Source organism: Lissotriton helveticus, chromosome 5_1, assembly GCF_964261635.1.
Source record: "Lissotriton helveticus chromosome 5_1, aLisHel1.1, whole genome shotgun sequence".
Taxonomy (NCBI): domain Eukaryota; kingdom Metazoa; phylum Chordata; class Amphibia; order Caudata; family Salamandridae; genus Lissotriton; species Lissotriton helveticus.
This window is the reverse complement of record NC_136065.1, coordinates 1591737629-1591758053: the sequence shown is the minus strand read 5'-3', so window position 1 is coordinate 1591758053 and position 20425 is coordinate 1591737629. Positions and strand designations below refer to the sequence as shown.

At 43.2% G+C, this 20425-nt stretch overlaps 1 protein-coding gene across 1 annotated transcript in view; it reads right to left on the bottom strand.

Moving 5' to 3' along the window:
* The window catches only part of LOC144755640 (glutathione S-transferase Mu 2-like), an 86684-nt gene that overhangs the window by 27814 nt on the left and 38445 nt on the right, over positions 1-20425 (bottom strand). The window contains exon 2 of the mRNA XM_078644783.1: positions 17235-17310. Coding sequence (XP_078500909.1) covers positions 17235-17310 — 76 coding nt within the window. The remainder of the gene's footprint in view (positions 1-17234; positions 17311-20425) is intronic.

The following is a 20425-nucleotide window of genomic DNA, read 5'->3' as shown; positions in this document are numbered from 1 at the left end:
CCGTCCAACATATCTGAAGTGCGTAGCTTCTTAGGGATGGTGAACTTCTGTGGGCGCTTTATTCCAGACCTATCAAACCTCACCAGGGGAGAGCGGACCGGGTATGGTCTGAGGAAGAACCCGGCTCCCTCATCCCAACTTGCCGACTTCATGGTGGACTGAGCCCCTAATTAAGAGCCACGAACTGGTAACCTGCACAATAATGTTTAATTGCTATTTTGTTTTGATTTTATTACTGCCCATTTTTTGTTTAATAAAGGTTAGAAGGTATGTAATGTCGAGGACTGCAAGGCAGCAGTCTAGTTGTCCGCGACCTAAAGGGCGCGTATGCGCGGGCGTGCTACGTCACGCGCTGGAGTATAAAATAAATGGAGGCATGGCCGGGAGTCAGTCCGCACCACGCGGAAAGTCAATCTGGTGTCCCGAGTGTTCCTTATGCCGCGGCGCCGCGTAACACTAGCGCCTGCGGCCTGAGACCTCACATTTACCTGTGAAACTTAGAAAAGCTTAGAAACAGGTTAAATGTTCTTATTAAGTGATATATAAATAACTGGAAGTGAACCTCTCCTGCAGTAGACAAAGATAACTGAGGGGCGTGACATTTCTAAATATTACATTCCCAAGTTAAGGAACTTGGCAGCAGTTTGCAGCACCCAAACTGTACCTGTGGATAGCGAGGCACATAGTGCTGTGAGGGTCCCCACCGTACAAAAACTGTTACCTCAAAATGGCAAACCATAGCATGGTGTGCGACGTAGCTGGAAACCATCCCGGCCACAACACCTTGGAGTAGGCCGACTACATGAGCCCTTTTCGGATCAGCTAGGAATCTACTTTCCTTTGCACTTTAAAAAAAGATTTCAAAAAGAAAAGAGGCAAGTCTAAAGAGGATGGGGAGGTGCCCCCTCCCTACCAGCGCTACTCGGAGTGTGACGGGTGTCAGGGAGCAGAGCCCGCTGCCAGGCAGTGCCATCTGCAGCCGCACAAGGCTGTCTCCAGTAAATAAACACATCTGCCTGCGCGTCCCCCACTGTGCCGCCCATCTGGAGCAGGTAAACTAAGGGAGGGGTCCGAGTCTCAATGGGGCCCAGGGAGAAGATGGCAAATTGGGAAAGTAGGCAACGCGGCACAATGTCACATCCTGCTGTGCCGAGAAGCAGATTAAATTACCCTAGTTATCGACCGTACTTTTAATGGCTGTCTGTGTCTAAGTAGGCAGGCACTTGCAGTCTCACCCTCACCTCTGCCATATGCTATATGCTATTGCAACGGCATGAGCTGCTAATAAGCAAGCTACCCACATGGTTACCCAAAACAGATAGTGATACAGAGGGCTAGTAGCTATGTCCCCCCACCCCCTGACGACCCAAAAAGAATCATACACAATAGCCACGAAGTCCGTAAAAATGGCATGGTGAGCAGATCAGCTACCTAGAAAGTGTGCGTGCATTCTTAAGTTCATATGTTTGGACAGAAGGACAGCAAATGAGTCCTAAAAATGATAACCTTCGGCTAATAGGTCAGTAATATGCCAAGAGGCAGTTTAGTTAGTTGGCAGCATGCACTATAAAACATAGTTGTAAAAACAGCAAGAGTCGCTTTAAAGGTAAACATGGCACAAGGTATGCGGTGCAGCTCAGGCTCGGGTTACAAGCTGCACACGCTGTACTGCAATTATGCCATATAATATTTCACAGGAGTCAAAATTGCCTGCCAAAGATGGGAGTTAGGGGGAGCGTCTGTGAGCAAAGAAGCACAGGACAATTAAAAGCTATGCCAGCTAATCTGACTGCAGTGAAGTGGGAACACCGGAACCAACGTAATTAGAGAGAGAACAGTGAAGAATGCACTGCAAAGAAAAAGAAGAAACAATACCAAGGGGCGGAGAGCAAAGGTAGGCAGGGGAGAGACACAGCCCGACCTTTAATGTCCCTCTTAAGAGGCCTTCCTCAAAGCATTTGCTGTAGCAGAGTGAAAAAAAGTCATGCTGGAGGGATGGCAGAGAATGAGGTCTGGGGGTGGGATAGCAGCATAGAAAGAGGTGGACTCGGAGGAGGGCAAGACACATGGTGGTATCCAGAGCTCGGGGGTACTCGTGAGGGAGGCAATGGCACGCCGCCAGAGGGGAGGGGACGGTGTGAGGAGTCAAGAGAAGCGAGAGGAGTTATCGGAGGACGGACGAGGGCCCGCCCTTTAGGGGAGCCTTGGCAGAGCGGGCTCTCACGCTGCATGATGGAGGGGTTAGGCGGCCAAGCTAAGGTGAAAGGGAAATGAGGAGTGGGAGGGGAGGGGAATCACTTAATGAGCCATTACAGAAAGCCACATGGCAGCTGTGCTCGTTGCGCGCGCTTGTGCACGTGACAGCAAGCAGATGGCCAGCAAGGTAGCACTTATCTAAGCAGCTACTAAATGTCTCGCTGACAGCGCATGCGCGCTGGCTCAGCGAGACCCAAAAACGTTGCTGTCTCATTTGTAATTCTGCAGAAGCAAAGTTCTCACTTCATTCATATTAAGAAATTATATTGTCAGGAGACAGGATCTTGTTTATTTGGCCAAAACTGCTCTGTACAACAATACATTAAAAGAACAGGGTCATAACCACAGTTGTAGACTCTGTACCACCCTCTTTCTACACCATGCCATTCCTCACCTGCCTTTCACCACCTCTCTAGTCCCATGCCATCAGTCACTGCACTCCTTTCTAGAAGAGAGACCTTGCAGCCAAGCATTTCCATTCTCCCTAACCCCAGCCCATCTCCTGTAAGTAAGGCATTTCCATACCCCATCTATCTTTACTTTTTTACCAAGCATATTTTCCAGATATGTGGTGTTCTCTGCACTAAGCCCACCCCGCCCCTGGACTCCAACAACCTACAATTCTAATATTATCAACGCATGATCTGTTTGTATGAATTATTTCAATGCATTTAGCCTTCTAACTGGCTCGATTTTGGACCCAACCTTAGTTATGGAAGCATGATTGAGGGATGACGCTGAGCCCATTTTCCATGTGGCTAGATCGTCGATGGAAAACCTGCTTTTAGCCGCACAACCAAAAACGGAAAGCATAACTGCCAATTACAAAAACACTACTGTAGTCATATGCTTCGCCTAGTGCTCTGCTGCAGAATCTATGACTAGGTATGTACAGACTATTTCATGCAGCAATATGTATACATAGCCTATGGGGAAGCATTTCTAGACTCTGCAGGAGCTGTAGTCTTGAAACCCCATAATCTCTGGTACCGGACCGGGCGGTTCATCCATAGGGGTGTTCACCCCCTACTGCGAGCCACTACCTCTCAGGCTCATTATTTTGTCAATTTAAATACTGCTTCCCTTCATTAATTTTACTTACTTATGGGGCAAGGCTAAAGAGCGGTCTCACAGAAAGCAATAGGTGGGTGGAACAAGCGGCAGAGGCTCTTAACAGAGCGACACTTGTCAGATTCGCCGGATGTTTTGCTGTGGCCAGCCTGACGTGCAGTTCAGACTTCCACATTGAAGGCTACCATGAAGCTTAGTGAGCAAAGACACAGCCCCATCTGTCTTCTGTAGAGCATGTTTTGCAGGCCCCAGCCAATCTAGCACTGCTCTTATGCTGCTTAGTATTATAAGTAGCAGTGCTTGGATTGGCTACGGTGCTTGGGGCTTATTTTTCTCTGACCACCAAATATATTTTACATCCAGGCAGTGCACGGCTGGAGGATTTGACCTCGGGAGTGTAACAGTTTACAGCTGAACGTATGCTGAATCCCACAGTATAAGAAGATAGTTAAGGTAACATTTCTTAACAGTACTCAATAAGGAGAAGAAAATAAAGAAATATATCACTTTACAGAGGTGATCGGGCACGTCAGTTTATAGTTGTATGAGAAAAAGTGTTCACATTTATGCCTCACCACTAAAAAAAAAAAGTCAGCAGCCGCCACTGCTATCAGGCCTAGTTTGAGGGCCCATGTGGCAAGCAGAGGCTACTGAGCCTCAGCCATGGGGCAATGTCAGTTTGCTTCAGATGTGTGGTTTCCCCATTTACTATGGCCAGTGGCTTAGCCAAGTGGGCATGAAGGGGTTTGGGGTTTGAACGGTCCCTCACCTTTTATGCGCTGTCTCTCAGTCTTCTGTTTCTCATCCAAAATCAGGCCCAGAGTAGACTTCAGTCAGACCTCTGTGTACTTTAGTCCATGTCCCTCTCCCTGGGGTGGAAAATGTGCCATCCTCAGGTGCGGCAAACCTTTGCGCCAATCCCTGGAGCAGAAATGGGCCACAGAGCTAGTACCGAGGTGGTGGCATGCAGGAGTGCATGCAGTCTTCTTAACAGCAGCCTTCTGAGTGGACTGCAGTTTGGGACCCACGTGGCATGACTTGGTACTCCCCTAGAACATGCTGGCTGACGAGCCAGCAGCTCAGTTGGCAAGCTCTTGGGGTGGAGGAACTTACTATGCAGTCCCCTTCCAGTCTCAGTCTGGCAACAGCTGAGCTACTTGAATTTACTTCACAATTCAGCTGCAACAGGGGTATCCAATCCGACACATTTCTGGACAGCAGCACAGTCATTTGGTCACACAGTAGCAAGCGCCTCGAGGTAGTAAATTCAATTACAGTGTAGTAGTATGTTGAGGCACCAGTTTGGCAAGTGCCACAAGCTACCCACTCAAATTCCATTTAAGCATTCTTAGGAAAACATCACAAGCTTGGCCACAGTCCGTTCTTCATCGTCCAACCCACTCGGTAACCCTTGGGCAAGAGGGAAGGACCAGCAGACCACAGGTTTCATCAGGACGATCTGCTTGGGAACAGGTCAGCAGTGATGCAGATTCTCGGTTTAAACTAGTGTGAATGATTCCCATCCGAGAGTTCTCAAGTCACGTTCTTGGGAATATCTGGTGGACGGACCCTCAGCTCTGGGATCGACCACTGGCAGACCGCTACTCCTGCAGGGGTGACTCACTCCTTCTCAGGCAGGTCACCTCAAGGTAGACCAGAACAGGGACAGTTCTTCCTGCAGTTAGTCTTGCAGAGACCAGCTCTGGTTACACAGTAGCCTATTATAGTATGTGGAGCACCCCTCTCCTAGATCAGAGAACTTGGAGCACAAGTGGGTCAACAGCTGCTACATCTGTAAAGGTACAGCAGACAGGATTTGTACATTTTCAGTCTTCACCATCAGAACCAGTTTGGTTCAGTTTTCCTTCCAAGTGTCCTTCTCAGGCTGACTTTAAGACTTTGCGTTTATCTACAATGATGCTCCTCACAGCAGGGTTGTCTCCAGCCTGGAGCACACAGCAGAATCATAAAAAGAGTGATCATTCTGCACCTGGCCCTCAGCCACACCAATAAGGATCATAAGAGACACAAAAGGCCAACCTCTGCTAAAGGACTGACACTCAGAACAGAGCTTGCTGTCCCACCCTACACCAAAAGATGGCACTCAGGAAGACTAATTAGCAGCTTTTTGCAGTAGAAAGACCTTCTTGAAATAAGGTGATGCCAGTCTTTCTGCACTTCAGTGTCTAGGCTGCCTCCCTACAGTCTCAGGAGTGTCAGCACTTCACTTCTACGGTCTGGGAATGAAACCTTTCCTCCATATTTTGCACATGAATGGGTTAGAGGTTTCCAAAATGGAACTCGCAGACCCTCTTCACTAAGACGCACTAGATGTACGTAACATGTGAGCTACAAACACACAGGCACACGTGCTCTGGCTTGTGTGCTAGGTCCAGCTTAAAGCAGTGGAACCTTACACAAGTGGGCCAGTAAACCTCCAGTCCAGTGATAAAAGGGTCCGGTCTATACGATCAATGACCATGGTACGCTGGCGCCATCACACCACATTCTAGTACATGGCCAGAAAGGTAGTCAGTTGTCAATAAACTAACTCAAATGTATCCATAAGATATCAGTGATAGTTCTTGATCTTAATCACACAGGAAAAGGAAGAAGCACACGGAAAATCCTATTTATATGAAATTATATTGAATTTTATACTTTAGAAATCAATTCAAGGGGATACATCAAATAATTCTAAGCAAAAAGTCATGAACAGATGTTAAAACAAATCAGTTCATAACAAAACACCAACTCCTATGAATGAAAAGAGTAACTAGGACCAATTGAACACAAAAGTCACTCTTGGAAACAAATTGCTTGGGAGAGGATGTAGAGGTCGACGTTTCGGTCTCTGTTGCAGTTGTCTATAAGACCATCATCAGGACAATGTATATGTTGCAGAGGAAGCCCCCTATGTAAATACAATATAGTGATATTAGCAACTTTTTCTTTTTACATCTATACATAATGACACTTAAAATATCATTTTTCAAATATTTCAACGAGAAAATGCGTGTGTACAAAACTAAGTGTTATTTGATAAACTAACATATTTGGCATCAATTTTATCTAATAAAAAGAGACCATTTGTACATCAGACAGTCAAATACCTAGACATTTTTTGAAGTCGGGTAAGAGCCTTCAATGGTCTGTTAAATATACAATTGTGTGCAATAGGGGAAGAAAATCACCACCACCGTCCATTATATTTATAAAGAATGAACGCAGACTTACTTAGCTGTTTGGGATACAGATGGACTAGCTGAGGTCATATAGCTAGAAAGTGGGGCAAAAAGACCACCGCAATCTGTTGAACGAAAAGCAAGGAGTTACCTAGGAATCTATCATGTGAATGTCAACCCAAGTGAAATCAAATCAGGGGACATCATACCTGCAGCGAATTCGCAGACAGTGTTGTTTTAATTCAATTCGGCAAACCAGCAAAAAGTTGCCAATATCACTATATTGTATTTACATAGGGGGCTTCCTCTGCAACATATACATTGTCCTGATGATGGTCTTTAGACCACTGCAACAGAGACCAAAACGTCGACCTCTACATCATCTCCCAAGCAATTTATGTTTCCAAGAGTGACTTGTGTTCAATTGGTCCTAGTTACTCTTTTCATTCATAGGAGTTGATGTTTTGTTATGAACTGATTTGCTGATTTGTTTTAACACCTGTTCATGACTTTCTGATTCGAATTAATTTGATGCATCCCCTTGAATTGATTTCTAAAAGATAAAATTCAATATATTTTCATATAAATAGGATTCTCTGTGTGCTTGTCCCTTTTCCTGTGTGATTAAGATCAAGAATTATCACTGTTATCTTATGGATACATTTGAGTTAGATTGTTGACAACAAACTCTATGACTAATGCTAACAAGCCAATTAGTATTCAAATAAAATCCCTTGTAGATACCCCTCACCCTATACGGTTTACTGCCCAAGCCTACAAGGGTTAAATACATTTTGATGCGCAGACGCTGGTCTGTTCTGGGTCACTTAGCTAAGTGGTTTGGTTGTTGAACATAATTGTCTCTTTTAAATTCAGTCCTCGGTTGTCTTGGCATCATATATGTCTGGAACCGAGACTTTGTCCTACACCGATGAATACGTACTTAAAATAGCTTCCAGCCCCTCCCTTCTGGGAGCGCGAGGACCTATCACATCTTCCATGTGAGTCTGATCTCAACTAACTGGAAAGTCTACGCAAAAAATCGGTGCGGACTGAATCCCATGCCAAATTTTTGACAAATTGTCTCAATGCAAACATTATTCCCACCGGCTTACAAATTAAAAATATCCCTATCATCTTCATTGAAGACGAGGACTATAAACTTCACTTTAGCTTTGCATCAAACAAGTGCTCTCGCACGTGGATGGTGCTAAGTATTGAGACAGCACACAGACATATCAAGATACTGGTCAAGGAAATAGAGACATTGGAAAATAAGATCAATTCTGACGCTAGCATTGTTAATGCTAAGGCGTTATTAGATAAAATAGCTCTAACAATCAAAGATTGAGGACTTCAATTCTCATAAGAAGACCAATAAGTTACACCAAGACATTAAACGATACAGTAAAGAGAAGACTTATCCATATCTTGTCAAATACTTTTATCAACCTCAGGGTTCATACCGGGGGCAGGAGAAAATAGCAATCTTTTCCGCCACCGATTCGGATACTGACAGTGCAAGAGGCTTTGACCATCAATATAGACAAGGGCAGAACAACAACCATCCACTTCACGGCAGGCTTTTTTAGGCTAGGATCGGAGGGGCCAAGGCCAACCGTCGAGACAGAAACCAACCAGGAGAGGATGGTCACGGAACCATTACACGCCCGGCTTTCATCGGACGTGCAATCAGTACTAAGAATGGTAAAAGATGCCACAACCATTCCTATTTTCAATTTATCGAAACACCATCTATCTGAAATTGAGATCTCTGTTCTCTCTGAAGGGCTTTCATTTGTGCCAACTAATAAAAGCGAACTCTTTCAAACCAAGTTAGAACTGTACACATTTTTTAGCGCCGTCAGGCTCAAAAACTTCTTCACCAATAGACCCTCATCATTACAACAGGACACAACGGGGCTACACCATAGCTCAACGTTTTTTCCATTGAATGGTATGGTTGCTAAAGAAATCATAACCTTTGAGAGCGCCATCATTGTAGAAATTGAGAATTTTTTTAGGAAGCCTATGCATGTTAGCCACAATCTTACAAAGGAACAACTGGCTCTAATTCACTTACAATCATTACCAGAAACCATAATTAAACCAGCCGACAAAGGCAGGGGCATTGTCCTCTGGGATGAGGCGGCCTATAATGTTGAAATTCGAAAACAACTTGCAGTTGAAACACACTATCATAAGCTTCCAGGTAATCCAACATCTAAAATCTTTGAACTTAGCAAACTAGGATTTGATGGCGGCTGGTTAAGCGAAAAGGAAGCTGCATTCCTGATTAACAAATCACTAACGGTCCCTGTGATATACATCTTGCCGAAAGTGCATAAAAATCTTTTGTGCCCACCAGGGAGACCAATAGTTTCTGGATGCAATTCTATCCTCAAACCTCTAGCACAGTACACTGATTTTTTCATTCAACCTTTCGCTACTGAAGCAGAGAACTACATTAGGGACACCACAGCTTTGATTAATGTGGTAGAAAATCTTCCCTTCGATGTGACCTGTGAACTCTTGGTGTCCATGGACATCGAGAGTCTGTACACCAACATTCCTCAAACCGATGTCCTTCTAATTCTAGAGAATCTTCTTGATAACAGAGTAAGACCACATGCTATCCCTACTAGTTTTATCCTTGACTGCATCCGGATCGCGCTAATGTGAGAACTTCTTTCTTTGCGAGAAAACGTTTTTTCAGCAACAGAAAGGAGTGGCAATGGGCGCAGTTTTTGCCCCGGACATAGCAAATATTTATGTATCTGACTTTGAGGGTAAATTCATTTATCACTCTAGTAATCCATTCGCAGCCAACCTGAGAGGCTGGCTGCGCTATATCGATGATATTTTTTTCATCTGGCGAGGGACATTAGAACTCCTTCTAGAATTTCATCAATGGATCAACTCCATTAATCCTAATCTTCAATTTACTATTGTCCATGACAAAGAGAGCATGGACTTCCTTGACATCTCGATTAAAGTCAGCGTGGAGAATACACTTTATACCACATTGTTTACCAAACCAACCGCAAGAAATATGCGTTTGAAGTACAATAGCCACCACCCTCAAGCCTTGAAGGATGGTCTCCCGTTCGGACAGTTCCTCCATTTACGGAGGAACTGCTCAAGGCGGGTCGACTACTTCCTTGAGGCTAAAAAAATTGAAAGATAAACTTCATGCTCGTGGTTATCCCAATAAACTACTCAAGCGCTCCCGCAAACGTGCATGGTATAACGACTGGGAGGCGCTACTATAAGTGAAATGTAAAACTCCCTCTTCACAGTTGGTGTGTGTCACAACGTTTGGTACTGTCACCAATACCATCAAGAAATTGGTTAGGAAACATTGGTCTCTTCTTTCAAGTTTGCCAGAATTGGTTGAGAAACCTATGTTTGCCTTCAGAAGAGGCTCCAACTTGAGAGATCGTCTTGTACATGCATATAAGATCAAGGAAAATAACGTGATTGACAACATGCGACAACTTAGTCCCAATATTGGGAATTTTAAATGCAATCATTGCACTGCATGTCAAACCACCAGCAATTTGAAATGTTTTGAGCTAAACGACAAGACAATCACTTTGAAGTGTTTTTCAAACTGTAACACTGCGAATGTAGTCTACTGTATTCAGTGCCCGTGTGGCCTGAAATATTTTGGCAAAACTACACAGATTGTGAAAAAACGCATACTTCAACATCAATCGAGAATACATCGTCACACAGAAAATGCCCCTCTTGTGGAGCATTTTTCACTCAAGAAACATATTGAGAAGGACATGCTATGGTGGGTGGTAGAGACTGAAATCTTCCATCAGACAACCAAATGTAGACCGCATTCTAACTATCAAGGAACAACGGTGGATCGGTTATGCTGATTCTGTGAAAAATGGTCTGAATTCCTCCACTGAGTGGCAAGCGCTGGCCTGTCTGACATAAAATGGTATACATAATCCAGAATTGCTTAGTCACTTTCAAACTACCTTTGTAGTTTCAGTTCTGTACAAGACAGGTTCTATAATTGTCTATTTTCAGAATATGTGAACCCCTTGAAGTTTGTGAATCAGGAAAATGTAGTACCATTTTGACTTTCTACTGTAACAATGTGCCTGATCTATTTTTAGCCTAAGTCGGTCATCTGAGAGACCCTGTACTTTTGTTGTCTACTAAAGACATTGTGTTGATGCATTAGTGAACTCACAATTATACAACTGTTTGCCATTCATGCATTTGCAATCACAAGATGACCAAGATTGATGTATTACAACTTACTCACCTTTACATTGACCGAGTTTTCAAAGAGGTTTTGCACCTTAAGAATAATTTTACATATTCACGTACATGTTCTGTAGTTTCGGGGCTGTATGCTGTAATTAGTGTCTTTATTACATGCTTTCCCGTAGTTGGTGAACATAAATAGCTTTCTTTACCGATCCATTTCTCTGTGCGGATACAATCACCACCATTGCCCACTATACCGATCGCAGACCACTATTGACCTCCCCAAGATGGCGGCCACTAAGCCCTAACATCATTTAACAAACGAGTCCACATGGCTCTTCATCCGGCTGTTTGTATAGTCCGTTTTCGACTTCCCTTTTGCGATTATACTTCCGGGTTAAGGTATTTAAAAAGGACCAGCCGCCGTCCCTTCCCATATCGTGAAAACTCTGCCGGTTGCCGGACTGCGGACAGTGTGCTGATAAAGTGGTTAATTTAAGTTTCTCTCATGCTTCCATTATCTACCTTTCCGTGCCGGAGTACCTCCGTGGTGGTAGCCTTAACTTGTAATTTGCCGGCTAACATATAGGAAATGCGCAAATAGCTTTTTGAATTCAAACATATCCTTGATGCAACCTTCTCCCTGTTGGACGGGTGGTTTGTTTGGTCATAGCATTATCTGCTGCCTACTAGAGGGCCCTTTTATCCAGATCGCGACATTGGGCCGTTTTTTCATATTGTGCCCACAGCATTTGTTTCCGCAAGCTCCTACTAACGACTCACGTATTACTAGTAACATCAGTTTCCTAAAACATTCGGTAGAAACGTTACAAAGTGACAAGATTTTATGCGCTCTTACATTATTGAGATAGCATGTTGCATGCTCCCCTTCAGTAGCGAGCTTAAGCTTTATTATTTGGAACAGTGTCAGGAGGATAAAGCCTGAGCACACTGTTCCCATCTATTCAAGAGCTACTTCAGTAACCAGTACCTTGACTGTGATCTAAGTCGGTCCTATGGGCCTCTGTAACAGTTCTGTCCGATGAAAATCATTTAATGACATTAAGGTATTAGAAATTTTTAGTCAAATTTTCATTTGTCTCTAGTGAGACAGACTACTTTTGACCCAAAGAGCTCTCCTTCATTGTTGCTGGTTTGCTGAATTGAATTAAAACAGTCTGCGAATTCGCTGCAGGTATGATGTCCCCAGATTTGATTTCACTTGGGTTGACATTCACATGATAGATTCCTAGGTAACTCCTTGCTTTTCGTTCAACAGATTGCGGTGGTCTTTTTGCCCCATTTTTCTAGCTATATGACCTCAGCTAGTCCATCTGTATCACAAACAGCTAAGTAAGTCTGCGTTCATTCTTTATAAATATAATGGACGGTGGTGATTTTCTTCCCCTATTGCACACAATTGTATATTTAACAGACCTTTGAAGGCTCTTACCCGACTTCAAAAAATGTCTAGTTATTTGACTGTCTGATGTACAAATGGTCTTTTTATTTGATAAAATCGATGCCAAATATGTTAGTTTATCAAATAACACTGTTCGTGTTATACACACGGATATCCTGGTTGAAATATTTGAAAAATGATATTTTAAGTGTCATTATGTATAGATGTAAAAAGAAAAAGTTGCTAATATCACTATATTGTATTTACATAGGGGGCTTCATCTGCAACATATACATTGTCCTGATGATGGTCTTATAGACAACTGCAACAGAGACCGAAACGTCGACCTCTAAATCATCTCCCAAGCAATTTATGTTTCCAAGAGTGACTTGTGTTCAATTGGTCCTAGTTACTCTTTTTCATACGAGTTAATGCTTTGTTATGAACTGATTTGTTTTAACATCTGTTCATGACTTTTTGCTTAGAATTAATTATTTGATGTATCCCCTTGAATTGATTTCTAAAATATAAATTTCAATATATTTTCATATAAATAGGATTCTCCTTGTGCTTCTTCCTTTTCCAGTGTGATTAAGAATGATCACTGTTATCTTATGGAAACATTTGAGTTAGATTGTTAACTATGACGAATGCTAACAAATAAGCCAATTAGTATTCAAATAAAATCCCTTGGAGACACCCCTCACCCTATACTGTTTACTGCCCAAGCCTACAAGGGTTAATTGGGTTACCCAAATTCTTTTACGAGTTGTCAATAAAGGCAGCACACTTTGAGACAATGCTTTAAAGAACTGGACTGACTCCTCTATGGACCCGTGCCCACAGAAACAGTAACATTTGACAAATGGTTGACCTTGGCATTTTGATGCCTGTCAACATGTAAGGTCCACTATAAGCAAGCAAGATTTTGGGCTGATCTACCAAGGAGGTCAAAGGGAAAAGTAAAGATCTGGAAAGATGATGGAAGAGGGAAGGACAAAAGACAACCTGCGCCTCCAGCATCAGTCCAAAGAATAATAGGACACCATCAGGGAAAGTACAACTAGCCGTCCTGCACTTTGAAGAAACATCACAATATTGTAGAATTTCTGAAACCAGCGTACATCACCCACTTGAATCTCTGTGACACTAACAGGGCACTTCATTTACATAACCACTGCCCTATGCTTCTTTATCTGCATTAAGGCATGCTAGGAACCTCTCTACAATACTCCCTTTGCCATGACTGGCTGGCCCAGCAATGATGCAGCCTCATGCCCTTCAGTCCTCCGACAGCATAATAACTAAATTAACTTTCAACATGCTATAGGACATCTGGCTCTTGCCCCCTTCAATCCTCAAGGGCCTCATGCTATCAAAGTGGGTAGCCATCAGAGCTAGGACCATCCTTTACTCCCACCCTCGATCAATTTCTATCCTGAAGGATCTCAAGGCAGCCTACATCTCATCACTCTTGAAAACAAAGAACCAGACCCCCGAGGATCTGGTGACCTTTAAACCCACTGTCAAATGACATGCCGATTAAGATGGCAGTGTTTAAATCCGCCATCAACCAATCTTCAAAGAAAACACCCCTCCCCCCCCCCCCCCCCCTTGATAATGCACAGCGACTGTGCCTAATGCCACTGGCACAGCAGCAAAAGTGAAAAACGCAAAAAAAAAAAAAGAAGAAAACTGAAAGGAAAAGCAGTTACAGCTGTATATATATATATATATATATTTATTTTGAGAAATGTGTTTCATCTAACAGTCCATAATAAACATTTTTCGCAAAGTTATACCCAAGTTAAGAAAAAGGCCTGATCTCACCATCTCCTTCCCCCCCCCCCCCCGAATTCTCAGGGGGGAGATGGGTGAACCGATCCTCCCCAGTAAGGAAGTCAGAATTTCTCACCAGCTTCATTTCGGGGCAAGTATTTATATCCCACCACTTTCCAAGATCAGCTGCCACTGAATGGAGATAAGCTTACCTTGCAACATCACACTAGTCTGCGATACAAGCATACCCGAGCACGCTATAACATTTGTGGTGACAAGATTAAGTCCTGCGGGTCACTGCACACATTTTCACGCAGCAACTATACACATTAACAACAATGTATGCAAGCCCAGACTTGCAACACCTGGTACAAGGATGGAACATCTCATATGGGACAAATCGGTATCTGATCACTTGCAATAATGCGGATTAAGCTGCACAGAGTGGGGTCAAAATCCTTTTAATGGTGGTGAGATGCAGTCTCATCCATATCGAAGGTACTCACTCAGTGGGCATGAAAACTGTACACGGTCGTGGAGATCTCTTGGGGTGTGATAATTGCACAAACTTAGCACACATCTGGAATAAAATACTTCTAATCATATGAAAACCCTTAAAACTGTTCTTATTCCTAAAACAGAGTTGATCCTGGGACCAAATTATGATTCGGTTTTACTCGCACTAGCCACGAGTCAAAATTGGGCACACTGCCCATGGAAAACTTTAACTTACAAGATACATGTTGTGACTTTTCTTGAAGGCATGCTTGCATTCCATCCGATTTTCCCACAAAATAAAACACATTTAAGCTGAAACCTTTTATTAAAAATGAATTGAAAAACCGAAATCCTAGAAATACAAAATCAGAAATACGGAGAATCAGTTTTAGAGAAAGGCGAAAGGTCAAGTACAGCATTTGGCTAAAGGTCAGGGATACAATTAAGGTCCCAGTGTAAGAATGGATGGTAAACTCTGGGTTGTAGTTATGATAGTTTGGATAAGGTTAGTGTCACGGTGTGGGTTGGATCAGGATCAAGGAATTAGGTAAGGGTTTATGGTAGTGATGCATTGCAAAGGTGCTTAAAAATAAAATACACAAAAGAATTGCAAGAGAGGAACCAAAAATGTTCAACCACATTCCTCATTTCAGTTTAATGCAGAGAAAAACCTGGCCTTTATTAAAAGTTTAAAATTAAATAAGATTCCGAATGGAATCGATCAAAAATGCGTGGAGCTAAAATTACACATCTCTTCACATCTCCACAGCAACAATGAATTGAGAAAAACACCACTGGCGCAAACGCCAAGTGGAAGGGCATTCTGCGTGGGGGTTAGGGAGTGAAACTTTAGTTTTTGATGCAGAGCGGTTTGAAGAGGGATAGTTTGCTCAAGTCTGGGGATCATGATCTGCTTGCGGGTGCCACAATTGTGTCTTTGATCAATTACACCTCTGCTACAGAACAGAACAAGCTGTTAATATCATTGGTTAGTAGACCATGTACAGACACATGCACACCAACATCATTCAGAAAGTTGGATACAGTACCAAGCGCACTTGCACATGGAAAAATCCTCTCATTTGACCAGGCTGTGTGGCACTCAAATGTGCAGCAAATGAGGTTATCTGCGAGATTCACTGAAAGAAAGGTACATCCATCCTAAACTAATGGACCCAGTCCACAATCACAAGGGGGGCTGACCTTGAAAGCTGCAGCAACTGATTATATGCCACCAAAATGTCAATGGTGCTAAACACCATGACATGTATAGGAACCATCGGAGGTCGTGAAATGGGTGGCAGGCTACATAAAATGCTGCAGTTTAAATGACTCAAGATTAGGCAAAGTCAATTGTCCCAATGATCTGATAGACAACAACTAATCCAGAAGAAGATTCCAATGGACTGTTGAGATCAGCCTTCTTTAGCTTCTCAATCTATGCAGCGACCTCCCTTTGACTGGTCAATGGGTATTTCCTAATTTTGTTTACGGGGTAGAGCACCTTACATTATCCTAATTTGTTGGATGAATACGGTCATTATTGGCAGACCAGTTAGGACGTCTGAATTAACTCTAGATATAATCTTTAGCGTCGGAGTCCACGATTCTGAACAATGGGTCTTGTTCCATTTGCAAACTACCCTTGGGCCTCTTACAGAGCTAACGCTTCTGATGCCAAAGTGTCCCCAGTAGTACTACTATTAGGTAGGGTGGCTTCCCGTCAAAAAGTGCTGCCCACTCTCTTAAAAATAATACCAGATCGGATGATACAATCTTAATCTGTTAAACAGAACATTGGAAAGATTAGGTGTCAAATTGCAGATTAACATGAATGTAGCATCCATAGTAGTAGAAAATCCATGCACTCTAGGAATCTGTGATCTTTTGGTTAACTTTCACATTGTGTCCCCGAATTCAAACTGGTCTGTAAGGGAATCAGAGCATTTTCAGTCGCTGTTGCTTTTCTATGGAATACATTACCACTATCTTTTCGCAATAAAGTAACTCTACTGAAGTTTAGAAGTTGTTAAAGCCATGGCTGCATCTTTACTCAGAGGCTTACTATAAAGGCTGGCAGTGATTTGTCTCTGATGCGGTTCCAAAGCACAAATGACTTAAAAGATCTTTAAAACATCCTCAAATGCAGTTACTTACCCGTAACCTTCATTACTCCTAGTCCTACTGTGCCTCGTCACAGATGTCACTCACATCAGCCCTCCCAGATATTTGCTACCATTGATCCAGTTCAAGGACTGTATTCTCAGGATTCTTCAAAGGCCATTCCTGAGAGAGGGTGATCAAACTTGAAAGAAACACCAGGCTTCCAGTGGGATCCACCCGACTGTCAAACCACTGACAGTAGAGGTCCGGGCTTAGTAACATAGGATTGTTTGAAGCAATCCACGTGACACAGACTGCTGAATTCACACCCGCCACGACCACTCGCTCCATTACCTGCTGTGGAGGTCTGTTTTCATGCAGGGATGATGGCCAACGCGGGCTGACCACTGCACAGTTGGGTTAGGTTAGTCTCAGGATAGATCATCAAGTGGAAGGCAAGTAAACAAGTACACCCACAGTTAAGCACAATGTTAATAACAATTAGGAGGCAAGATACCCAAGGTTGTTCAACTCAGCAAGATCCGGCCAAGAGAAACACCACAAGTACAAAATACCAGTGTGTCAGTTCCACAGACAGGAAGATGGACACAACCTAGACCCAGTACTGACCACAGCCAAAACACTGATCAGGATAAAAGAATGACCCATTGCTTTCAGTGCAATACTAGCCCCCAATCCTTTATTACCTGGTCCAGTGATATACTTCTTGTCTTCATACTCTGTCCCGGTGTATTCAAGGAGCAACCTGATGGAGTGCGCCAGCTGGACAGGAGAGATCACAGTATTAAGTAGAATCAAAAGAAAGGATGACTGCATGCAGTACTACAAGGCTGTGTTGAAAGGGATAGCAGGTTAGCTACATGGGAAAGAGTCAACAGGGAAAATGACACCAGGCCACAGAGGTGTGGGGTATCTGTGCCTACATGGAAAACAGGTAGGGTTTGTAGTGGCAGGTTCAGAGCGAGAAATCTGGCCCAAAGGGAGCACATTCAGGGACTCTGCAGATACCTTTACCAAGATGCGACAACCTTTGCCTTGATGCTGGCCAGGAAGGTCATCTGACATCCATTATCAATCAAGACCAATAAATTATTTCCATTTACGCAGCCTACAAAGCATAATCCATCTATCAGTCACATGCTGCTCTTCATGTATCTCATGTAACTTAACATGCCCTTACATATGTGACATTGACCGCCAAGCAAGGACATTCAAGCCTACCCCCACTCAATCCCATTGCCCTTGCTACAGTCCTTGGGGCTACCCAGACCCTTAACCCATAATTTCCCCTGACCCTTCTGAGTGAACCAGTGCCTGATGTCAGTTTATCGCTAACAATGAGCAAGGAAGTGCCAAGCACTGAAACACCAGCTGGCTGAGAATGTGTTTACCAAGCACCCATCGCAAATCAGAAGGACTCCACCGGTTTTTATTGGCATTAAAGCAATTTGGGTGGTTTTGGGTAGGAGCTCTACAGCACTGGCTACCTTGAAGTGGGAGGAAAAGTAGGCCGTGGGTGATATTCCATTGTCTCAAACCACTCTGGTACTTGGATTCTATGAACGTCACAATCCCTCAGGTGTCTTGTGGGTACCTGATGCAACACGTTTTTCTTTAAGGGAAACGGGAATGCGTTAGAACAAAAAAGAAAAGTATGTTTATTTATTTAAGGAGGTCGTCCCAGAGACAACTGCCTACTCTTAAAGATGTTATCATCAACATTCACACAGGGGGAGGGAGTCCTTGTGGGACATTCGCGATTTTCGAATGGCTTACCCCTTCCTTTAAGAAGGTGGTAAAAGATTCATGCTTTCTAACCAGAATTCAGTCACAAAACATTACTACACACCCATCTGATTCGGTATTTGGAAGTGACGCTTTAAACACGCCCCTCCAAATACTGAATGGGTATTGGATCATAATAGGTTCGCGGTTTGTGTCTAAGAAAAAGCATTTTCCAAATCAGGCCATTTGCATATGCAAACATGCTTCGTACATTTGTCCTTTAGACTCTGGTTTCCGCCCTGTAAGAGCTCAGGTTTATTTAGCAGTAGTTTTCTTTAACTGGCGTCTCTTTGGCTAAATAGAAATAACTTTCCATTCCTTCTAGGGAACCCTCACTGACAGAACAGTTACTTTCCGTGTATGGGATAACAGTTTCTGGCCATATATGGACCCAAACTACTAACTCCTGCAGGGTCACTTGAATGTTTGAGTCAACTACCACTGGTGAGACAAATGTCTCGATGAAGTCTTGGGTCACCGGCAGCGATGCAAGGAACACTACTGTTGACAAGGGTACCCAACAAGGATAGAGACCAGTACTCTGCAGTAGCGAGGACCTGGAAAGGGCCAGACTGTCTTGGATTATTAAATTGGCCAAAACCGGGTTCCATCCATCTGTATGAATATCCTGACATTCTAGTTTAATAGCTGAACCGGGCAACAAAAAGACTCCAGGTGGGTGCTAACAGGGCTGGTATCTTAACACTGGAGTGGATTCCATAGAATATACCATTTCTATTGGGGAATTGGTTCATACAGAATATTTAAGCCGCAAGTTATTGTCTCCCTGCTTCATTACATATAGTTTTGGGCGGAGCAACCACAAGTGCCAGGACTTCTGTTAATAGGTAAAGATCGAAGGACAACTGGTCTCTCTTCAGGAGTTTCCATGGCGGTCTACAATTCAACGGCTCATTCTGGCAAAGAAATATGGTCTAAAACTTCCTGTCCACAAGATTGGTGTTTGCATTCTTAAGAATACAACTAATCCCAGTACTGGCTCAAACTATAGTTTGTAATGCTGCTCAAAATTAACTCCACTCCTCCCGCTGTGCAATAGAATTATGTCCCTGCAACGTATTTATGTTGTAGGTCAGAAACGATGTGCCTTCTTCTCATTATCAGTGTAAACATGTTGGGAGGCTAGGATATCATTGGATGCCTTAAGCATCCCAATGGGATCTGTCAGGTCAGGGAGTGGGAGTCTGGAGCAACAAGGTACCTGTTGCTAGGTATAGCCTGTTCCAAGACCCTCAAACCATCTGCTACTGTGGGCTCACTGCGGTGAAGGAACATGACAGCAACAGTTTCACAATGTACCTTTGGGAATCCTGGGATTAACCCAGAAGTACCAGTAGCCAAAAAGGACACTCAAAGAATGCGGGATCTGGCATAGGGAACACCTCTGCTTTCCAACGATCTCTCCCAGTCCAGGGGCTGTGCGTCACATCAGTTAAAAATGTTAAGTGTTTGGCAAATATTTGACAGGCTCCACTGGTGCAGAGTTCACATTGTTCTACTCATGTCATCAGTTTTTCATGAATGTTACGCCGGTCCAAAGCTTGGAGGGAAAAAAAGTTAGCTTTTAATTAGTCAAGAGAACAAGATTGTGAAAAATTATGTCAATTTGGGCAAAAGCTTTTCTAGTAGCATAAGGCATAGGCTGCATTTTACAACTTTTTTTTTACAAATCTTTGGAGAAAAAACATTTTAAACATCTAATGCAAAAATTATTAAATAAAAATTCTGCCTACCCAAGTTATGCCCTTGAGTTTACGCCCATTTTTAATTGGCTTATTTGAAATATACACGGAGGGAAAATTTTACAAAATGTTTGTAGCCTAAGTTCTGTTATCCCAGTACAATTTCTGAGTCTAGAGCTTGGACTCCATCACCTATGTTCAAGCACTGGCTAATGTGATTTGTCGGGGGTAGAAGGTCCTAAACCCCTATGCTGCTAGGCCTTTCCCAGAGCCAAGCATTTTTTTGGCCATTTGGTGTAGTTTGTGCTTAGGCCCCATAACATTTTGTCCACATAACATTTTGTCCACATAAAGTGTCATCGCCAAATTTTCATAGCCCCTCCCCCCCC